Consider the following 10,248-nt stretch of genomic DNA (forward strand, 5'->3'; position numbering starts at 1 on the left):
AGATGGACCCAGATGAAGATCTAAGAATCCGCATCGAGATGGCTAGAACAGCATTTATTAAAATGAAGGCGGCGCTTGCAAACAAGCATCTCAATGGTTAAAAACAGGAAATAAGTAATGTTTATTACAGACGGGCAGACCGATGTCGTTAACCCTTTGAATGCTGACCAACGCCGATCGGCGTTTTGCCAACAAGTCCATGTACCTGAAAAACGCCGATCGGCGTTGTATTTTGAGCATGTACAAAGTAAACAAGAATACTACCCGCTAAGCCTTTCCAGGTAGCATTGAACATGGGTCGTGTAATCCGTGTCATTCATTTGTCAACATTTATAAAGACTGGTTTACACCGGAATTTCTGAATTTATAACCATAGCAGAATTTCCCGATGGAAATAACTGCCGAGTATTTTTGATTGTGGCTTGGCATTTAGATTGTGTGCATTACATTTTAACAACAATGAAGAAGATGGAACTAGTTTTGGAAAAATACATACTTTTGTTTATTTTATATTGTTGCAAGACAGATTAGAGAGTCTAAATACACATTTGCAAAACTCGCGGTAGTTATCTAGGGTAGTGCTACAATTTTTATACTTTTTGGATTTGGCCTTTATTGGATTTCTACATAATTCTATTTGGAAATGTTGGCGAAATTTTCAGCGTGGCGGGCTTTCATCAGAAAAGACGTCAGCACTCAAAGGGTTAAAATACATATTATATTTTATATTGAAAATCCCGATCAACGCATCTATAGAAAAAAAACGACCAATAGGATAAGGATAGAATTATAAAAATAAACTTCGGCCAAATGTAGCTCACTACGGTATCATTTTAGATATTTCCACCACCGTGGAATTAAGGTCTGTTCATACCTATCCAGCACGACCCGTATCCTGCAGGTGTCATGCAAGTGCGGATAGTATTCTTTGGTACATTATATGGAAGTATTCATACTCCATTCGCGCATGCGCATTTACGCATTCATGCGCGTCCATATAGAATGTACTAAAGAATACTGTGCGTACTTGCAGGATACTTGCAGGATTCGGGTCGTGCTGGATAGGTATGAACAGACCTTTACTCGTAGAGAGGAATTTTGCCATTCCCTACAACCTTATCGTCATGCCCTTGCTCTTTTCGTTATGTTTACTTTTGATGGCAACCGATGTGATTGAATTGTCGTATGTGTGTATAGCTCATTGATATTTGCGTGATACGCTATCGAATAAATCGTTTCGATTCCGTTCCATGTTCAATTTTGAGCTGATAACGAGCCCAATGTGACCAATTAGCTTCGGCGGGTTGGCGAGATGGCAACCGACTCCACAGGTGACATCGAGGCGAGGATAAATTCTGAAAATGCTACCAAAAGCAAAGGTAAGAACCACTGAAACGCTCCTTTCTTTTGCGTAACTTTTAACCGCTGCGTCACGACGAGGATCGATACTTGTGGAAGTGTAACACGTTATGACGATGCAATACACACTGCCATTGTGCTCAATAGAAGCGCTGGATTACATACATACGTTTTCAAGTTAAATATCGTCGTTTTACGGCAGGCTGGTTTGCTTTCGAGTCGTTCGCTATGAGTATGTATTTGAAACCCGGTCGATATATCGATTTAAATTAATTATTACCATATAGTTGTTGATTAGAATCGTATTAGAATTTAGCTAGAAAGTAATTTGACTATTTTGGTATGAAATAATTGTCTATTTATTGTGTCGATGAAATAAATGTTTATTGGGTTTTTAAAATTTATTCTGAGCATAGTTTTTAATGCTGCTGGTCAGACTTGGATATTTGTGACTCCAAGTCGATCGTTTCCTATCAGAGTTTGCCAAATTATCTGATTTCATTGTTGAAGCGGTTCGTCCATCAAATTGGCAAAAATCATTCTACCCACTTGTCACTATTTGAATACTAGTGTTGTACCCGATGAAATATCATCGCTTGGGTGTTGGCATATTAAGTTATTAAATAAAAGAAATGTGTCGGCTCTGTGTTCGATCCGCACGCGGTCGATTTTTTTTCAAATACCTTCTAAATATATTTAATTTAATATTTATATTTAATTGTTTAATATGAAAAAGAAACGGTAAATACTACCTACTTACCTACCTATGTACATGTAAACAATATAAAACACCAATAGAAAAATTAATTAAAAAAAAATTTAAATAGATGGCGGTAAATGTTCAGAGACTTGGCGCTGTCTATTTGCCTAGAGGAAACATTGGTAGCAAACAGTTTATATACAAGTTTTTTTCTTTTGTTATTCGTATACGTTTGGTTGGAAGTGGTTTAGCTGTGACGTATGTATGTCGGATCGAAGCGACTATTATAGTATGGCGAGCGTTATCTCAAATACACATACAGACAGACAGACACACAGAATAGCGATATTATATATGTATATGATGATTTCAAAAATGTATTATTTATATTACAGATAATACATTTTTCTATAACATATATTCTATAACATACATATGTATGTAGATGTCTGGCTAATTTTCTTATATATAATATTTGTATTATGCTTATATGTATGTATGTCTGGTCACAGTGACGCGTTCTGTCATATCTCTGGCGACTATTCTGTAATATCACTGTGGCTAATACGTAAATAAATATTAAAATGGTAGAATTTTTTCATTTCGACATTTTCCACGAGTTGTGTAAGTGTAGGTTACGGTTGTCATTTTTCGGGGTCTGATATTGAGTCATGGTATAATCAATTAATATCATTATTTTTTGTAAATATAGCTACAGCGTAGCTATATTTACAAAAAATTGTTTACCAGTAGAAAGGTCGAGGGTTCAAATTCCGGCCGGAATCGAATAATTATTCGATTTGTATACGCTGCTGGCAAAATCTGGATGGTTATTAAATCTAGATCGACCATCTTCTGTTAGATTGGGGCAATTTATCTAACTTTGTTGTTGTGGCGGATATTCTCCCCTTCCGTTTTTTTCGCAAATCTGAAATTGTTGATTAGCCAGAAGTAAAACTTTTGTCTTGTGTGAGTTTCTCTACATTAGAGCTCAAACTTGTATCGAAAATACTCTCATAGCCTTATTTTGTTTTTCACACTTCTTGTATTTCTCAAATACATAGATTAAGTCATGGGTTGGTCACATCCGAATTTTTTAACTAGCGTACGTTTTGTATCCAAAAGTAACTACATATATCGACATGTTGACTGGGTTTTAGCAAAAATTGTGACAACCTTTATACGAGGAAATATAAATATTACCCCTATTTATTTCCCACTGACTTTTTACAAGGTATTCTAGGCTTTGACTCATTTTCTTCGAGAAGAATTATTGCCATTTCCAAATATTTCTTTGGAGTATTAAAGGGAAGTATTGACAAACCTTCGATTTTATCGGAACTTAAATTTTGGGCGCCTGAATGCGGTAGAGCTTTGCGTAATCGTTTACTTTTCCAACCTATTGCTGCGAAAACGTCTGCTTTCAATAACTCATTTTCCTTAATGTGATAGATGAACCTTTAGACCTGTTTGATTGTCATGTTGATGAACTGGTCAATTTCATGAGATTCAACACGAGTCTATTTGCCAATTTTTATTGTTCTTTTCTTTTTTTTTGTAAGACTGGTGTGACGCATTGGGGCAACCTGTCAGGTCACAGGTTTTGTTATTATCTATCCATATATATATATTGTATTTATTATAATAATAAATCAAATATAAATTGTTAATATGTCCAAGGGAGTTTTCCCATGCAATGTGAAGCTAACACAAGAGAAGCATGTTATATTGTGCATGTTTTCCATATTGTATAAATAGAAAGCTCCTTTAAAGGAATTGAAACATGTTGCCTGCGTGACTAGAGAAGTATTAAATGGATTTTTTTTACACTAAACAGGTTTTAGCGAAATTCGGCTCGTCTCATAGGATGTTAGTCCTTTTATATGTATAATATATCACGTTCTCTACATAATATACTACCATTGTGCATACTCGATTGATCACCATTGCACAAGTGTAGGTTAAATATGTGTTATTGATTCTTAGATACACTCAATAAGCTAACGAATGAATTTGAATGTATATAATATAAGTTTCAAGGGACTTGAACGTACATACATATATGATGATTCGATCAATTCGGTCGTTAGCCGAGTCATTCGATTTATGTAGTTTCGAGTATCTTTACAAGGTTTTTATTGTAGTTTTTATTGTGTCGTGAAAGCATTTTTGCGTTATTTGGCATAGTTTGCTTTCGTACACGTGGACGCTTCGATGTGTGACTCGACGCCGTCACGTTTGAATTGGGTTTGAGATGAACTAACTGTTGAGCGGTGATGTAAAAACATAAAAAACAAGAGCGGTCGCACAGGTAACGCCAGCAGGTAACCAGTGGGCAATAGACGGCCATGCAGGATGGGGACGGCGACCCCGACTCGCTAGAACCACTGGAACAGTTGGAAGCACTCGAACCTCAGAGTCTGGAGTACATCGAGGATCCATACTTTATCCGTTTGGAATCGCACGCGACGCCAAGCCTAGACGAGGACGAGGATGAGGACGAGTCGGAGGCTGTGGCGTGGAGCCGCCTCTCGCCACCCGATCTCCATGACGATAGTCTCCTCTGCGTGGAGACAGAGTTCGTTTCGGACCAGAAACCGAGGCGGGGGCGGCTGCTAGTTTTCAAAAGGAAGGTGCGAGACGTTCGCGTCACCTTCCAGGACCTCTCCAAACCGTACTTAGTCAAGATCTCTAGCCACAACAATTACAAGAAGTTCCTAGGCCTGGCCGCAGGAGGTTCTACTAACACCAAACACACACACACATCACCGTCAATGCAAAACAGTAGTGCTTTCAAATGCATATTTTCGTTGTAGTACTTTGACCTTTGCGCGCTACGGTTTTGCATTTGAGGTGTGCGTCAATTCTATTCTAATGGTAATGTTTGGTTTGGAAAGTCTGTTTTAATTTTGTGTGTGTGTTGTTTTTTTAATAGTGGATGAAGCTGCTCCGGTCACTCCCGGCGAAGAAGCCGTGCCTGAGCTGATCGGCCTCACTCCGGAGGAGGTCGAGAAGCAGAAAGCGGAATGGAGTCAGGAGTTAGCGAGAGTCGAAGACGAAATCGCCACACTCAGATTAGTATTGGCTAGCAAGGTTCGAGTAAGTTCAGAGCTGAAGCGTAAGCTGGGAATTTCCGTGTGGAAAGAGTTCGCCGATGATATGAATCAAGGCATCAAGAATGTCAAGGAGAGTCAAGTGTAAGTCATTATTTTATATTAATTTATACGTTTATTCACATATGTGTCAATATTTATTAGTGTTAGTATAATTAGTAAAATAATAGGCATGCACAAAAGAAGATTCAGTTTTTTTTTTTTGTAATTTGATGATTTTCATTTTATTTTATTTTTGGATGCCGGATATCTTTCAACGACAGCTATCATAATGTTGAAAATTGTGTTGGACAGATTACTAAAGTTGTTACGGATGCTCCAGTGTAAGTAATCCGTAACTGATATTCGATATTCTTGCATTTCTCTTTTACTAATCAGTCTCACTATTTGCATGTATTTTATTTATTTGATTCGATACTAATATGGTAGTTATGTATGTTACTATAATATAACAGCTATGCTATTATTTAGGTTTGATGTAAAATTATTCTAATTGTGAATTGTTAAATGGATGATTTCCTACACGGCAATTGGTGCCACGAAACTCGCGAAATACAGAATATCTGGCACTCAAATTCTCGTTAGTGTGACAGGTCACGTGCGTGACTCTCGGTGGGTGAAATTTCGAGTGCTAGATATTCCGTGTGTGAGATCGCCATGTGCCAAATAGTCACAGAATCATGTGAAATGATCTATATTTTTCAAGATGTGTGTGCAAAAAGTCAGTGTAAGCTCTAAGCTAAATAAGCAGTGTTTTTTTTTAAATCGGTTATTGGGTATTAGTGTTGGCAATAAAGTACGATACATATGTATAAACATTTATTAGATTTTCCTTTAATTTATTACTAAACAGTAATTGCATTGCCTTCACTGACATACAATAAACTGATCAATTTCAATGGTGGTGATTTTACACCATGGTGTAAACATTTTTCTTAAATTATTAATTTTTATTTGAGTTGATTTCCGTTCAGGTGTTGCTTTTTTATATATAAGGTGTGGTTTGCTATTTAAATTGATATAAATTGTTTTATTTTTATTATTGTAACTTAGGCTAAATTGGTATTTAAATTTGTTGAATAGTATAAGTTTTACCTGTACCTTGTATACGTACATCTAATATATTATTTCGAAGGAGACTTTGTATGTATGTATGTTTGTTTGGGTCATAGATTCCATGACGTTTAATTTAATAAAAAAAATGAATATTAAAACTGAAAAACACTAGTATTTAATATTTTCAAAAAATAGGATTACATTTTTTAAAATTAGAATAAAACTTTTATAAAATGATTGTTGTATAATATTAATATGGAGCATATTTTGTGAACATTAAAATTGTTTTGAACTAGTTTAGAGTATAAGGTGATATCAATAATTTATTATTATCTGCATATATGGGAATGTTTGCAGAAATATGGGTATTGTAATTGGGTTCAAATGTGGATGTTTGATTTTTTTTAATAATTATGTATGTGTGTTTTTCAGATTCCAAAAGACCGAATCTGTGATCAAAACAACAGCCGAGAAGACGTCGTCTTTGTTCGGAGGATTGACTTCAAAATTAGGACAGATGAGAAATTCAGATTCTTTCCGTTCATTCGAAGAAAAAATGGGCAGCGCTTATGAAAACGTAAAGGTACTGAAAATTTTCTCCAATACATATAATTTGTATGCAATATGTTAAAAATGAATGATCTTTCGTTTCAGGGGAAAGTATCGAGGTCTAATTCTGAACAAAATTTCGACGAATGCATGAGCGAGGGCCGAGATCGTAGAAAATCGCAACCCGTAGCAACTTCGCCCACGATTCCAGAGAATGTACCCCTTCAATAATATTAATAACATTCGAATGCTTTTGCACCGAAAGTGCTAACGCGCTTGAAACTGCAATGCTATAAACTTGTTCGTTTTAAGATGTCCAACCTATTGCAAAACAACAGATTACTATATTCTTACACAAGAGTTGAAGACAATTATCCAAGAGTTGTACTGTGTTAACGTAGCCGTTTTAAACGATATTTTGACTTCAACCGATAGTAAAATTTGAATGCAAAGGATATTTTTGTGATCTTATATATGTAGATCCGTCTATTTTCCCAGTTTGAATAATAATAATAAAAAAATGATCATATTATATAATCTCGCTTGGTTTTAATATACATTCATATGCAAGCGTCAGTGTTTATTAATATTTCAAAACGTGTACTTTTAATTTCTATTTGTATATATTTATAATATACTAACTGATTATAATTTTGGCTTATTTTTACACCGTTAACTGGAATTAAAATTGAATGTATCTGATCTGCACACTACTCACTGTGAGATCTATGCTTAAAATGCAACGGGTTCGATCTTATACTAGTGTTCATATTAAAAAAAGAAAATATATTTCTTTATGTTTCAAAAAGACAACTTTGTCCTAAGTGAACTGCCTTAATAAATACATTGTCAAATTTATCCAATAAGTTAATTGGTTTGATAGATATTAATCAAATCACTTGCGTATACATATATATATTATTGTGAACTCAAATATTTATATTTTGAAAATTTTCAGTAAATTATTGTAAACCTACATATGTACATATATTGAATTTTATTATAATTTTCCCCATCCTATAAAATCCAATCCAATACAATTGTAACGGGAGACAAATTGAAAACACATTTCATTCTAGAATATTGACTTTTATTGTGGTCTTGAGAACATACAGAATATGGTAGGATTTTTATAAATAATTTTAATTAAAAACATCCGGTGAATAATGAGAAAGATTGTACCTAAAGAATGTCTGTAACTAATTAACATATTGCAAAAATTGAAAGTCGGCTAACAATTGTATTTTAGTAGTAGGCACACCACATCCGTTTTAAACTTGTACCCTGCACGAAGACTTATAAACAAATAAACCCATATATATTTTTCCATTTCATCACTAATAAAAGAACAATGACATTTCTGACAATCTGGGTTAGACGACTGGTGTTCTGATAAGGAAGAATACTGACACAAACGTTACTGGTGCTTACGGCGAATCTACACAAAATATATATATAATTATTAAAATATTGATTATTTAAAAAAACAATAATATTATAGTTCAGGATACGTTCCATATTCTAAAAGTTCCATTTGAGCCTAAAAGTAGAATAAAATAAATTATATCTATCGGTCGCGTTTGTAGAACAAATTCATTAAAACTTATCAACTAATGTAGTCTAAGCAGATATAAAGAGACTTGCAACAATAGCTGCTTACATTATGTGGAAGAAAACAATATTTTTCCTTTTTCTTTTAATGATGTTTAAAGCAAATGATCACTTAGAATACTAAACATAAACTCAATAGCAATTAAGCGTAAATTGACATTATATTTTAAGGTATTTACGACTTTTATTTCATTTTTGTACCAAATTGCAATAATGTTGAAACTTCACGATGACTTTTTTCTCTTGACATAAATGCGAATAATTCGATTGAATTATGAGTACTGAAAACAGCTTTTGGTTATTAAATCAATACAATAAAGTGAACAAAACACCAAATTTAGAGTTAGCTGCATGTTGCAAACATTAGTAATAATTACTATAAAGCGAAAGGACAATTTCATTTGAAAGCGCACCAACCAGTATAACAACGGTTTATTTGACAGAATTTGTCAAATTCATGAGAAATAATAGCAGCTTTACAACGGTCATTCGACATTGGCTGATGAGATACGGTACACCATAATTCTCAATTAACTCTTTTGCCGCCACCAGCGAGTCAATATTTTGGACTATCACGATTGTGTGAAAACCACAACATTTATTTCTTTAATTTTTTTGCCTGTTGACTTAATTTGACTAGAGAATTTTGCAAAGTGTGAAATTTACTAGCAATTGACTTATTGATCAATAGAGTTGTGTTGTAATGACTCAAATTTAGGTCTAAATTAATTTGGATACAATCTTTGCAACCGAAATGCAAAATAAAGTGTAATTTTTACAAAAACTAGTCAGTTTTCACATATTTTCATTTTTTTTTACATAAAATATGACGCAAAAAGGTGTTAATACTAATTCAGGGTAAGTGGTTAGCTTGAGTATGATCACAAAGTAATTCAAATTACATACTATTTACGAATTGTAGAAAACGATATTACTAAAATAAATTTGAATACACAAAGTAAGACGCAAACGTGTTTGCGTCAAAGTATTGGTCAAAACTAGTAGCAACATACTTTTATCCATGTATGTAAATTTAAACGGCGAATACCAATCAATTTGCGCTGTTAAGTGATTTGAAAATTAATTTCACCGGTAATTATTGCAACAATGCCAAAGCTTAGTATTTTCAACTGGTTTTGAAGAATATGTTAAAAAAACAATGAGAACAAATTTAAATGCTGGAAAAAGGCACAAATAAATAAAGCGACCCTTTCGAGTATAAACACGACACAAACATTCAACACGGATAATCTAAATTTTTAATATTAAATTAATTAACATCAATATAGATATAATACATCAGTGGAGGTTCTATAAAAAAGAGGATATTGTCAAATAATGAAATTAAACAAAATGCCGATCGTGATAAAATCAAGTCTCTAATTACAAAATTGTTAAATGCAGCCACTGCATGTGCATTTTAAAAATGACACCGCAGCAAATGCAAATAGATTTCCCCAACAAATAATAAAAAATATCAAACCGTGTCGGTCTTTAATAATACACTTAGAACATATTCAATATTTTTTCAATGATGTAATGAAACCAAATATATATATATATATATATATATTTGGATAAAATAATTAATGATTATGTAGAAAAAATAAGGTTACGTGCTGAATGTCAATACAACTCATGGAGTTCTTTGAACCCTTACGAGCTTAAAATATAATTTTGTTTTAATATACATACATAATTACTCACTACATATATTAAAATTCTCTCATCTCAAACGAAATGCATAATTTATATATGTATATACATATATAGCCCAATTTACATATATGCTCACATTACACGAATTACAAGCAGAGTAGATAGTGGTCAATATTACGAATTATCATTACGTTGAAACAA

General features: G+C 33.5%; 1 protein-coding gene across 3 annotated transcripts; it reads left to right on the forward strand.

Annotated features, from left to right (window-relative positions):
* The first annotated feature begins 1,242 nt into the window (after positions 1-1,242).
* On the forward strand, positions 1,243-7,856 carry LOC143915210 (tumor protein D54). 3 transcript variants are annotated; one of them, XM_077435713.1, is made up of 5 exons: positions 1,243-1,379; positions 4,995-5,256; positions 5,436-5,495; positions 6,661-6,811; positions 6,883-7,764. In XM_077435713.1, exons 1-5 carry the CDS (start codon positions 1,313-1,315, stop codon positions 7,006-7,008), a joined length of 666 nt encoding a protein of 221 aa, XP_077291839.1. In that variant the 5' UTR covers positions 1,243-1,312; the 3' UTR covers positions 7,009-7,764. The 3 variants fall into 3 exon arrangements, with proteins under 3 accessions (XP_077291839.1, XP_077291837.1, XP_077291838.1); XM_077435711.1 differs by lacking the exon at positions 1,243-1,379 and adding an exon at positions 4,390-4,795; XM_077435712.1 differs by lacking the exons at positions 1,243-1,379; positions 5,436-5,495 and adding an exon at positions 4,390-4,795 and having other exon boundaries at positions 6,883-7,856.
* Positions 7,857-10,248: the final 2,392 nt, after the last annotated feature.

This window comes from Arctopsyche grandis, chromosome 8 (genome assembly GCF_051622035.1).
Source record: "Arctopsyche grandis isolate Sample6627 chromosome 8, ASM5162203v2, whole genome shotgun sequence".
Taxonomy (NCBI): domain Eukaryota; kingdom Metazoa; phylum Arthropoda; class Insecta; order Trichoptera; family Hydropsychidae; genus Arctopsyche; species Arctopsyche grandis.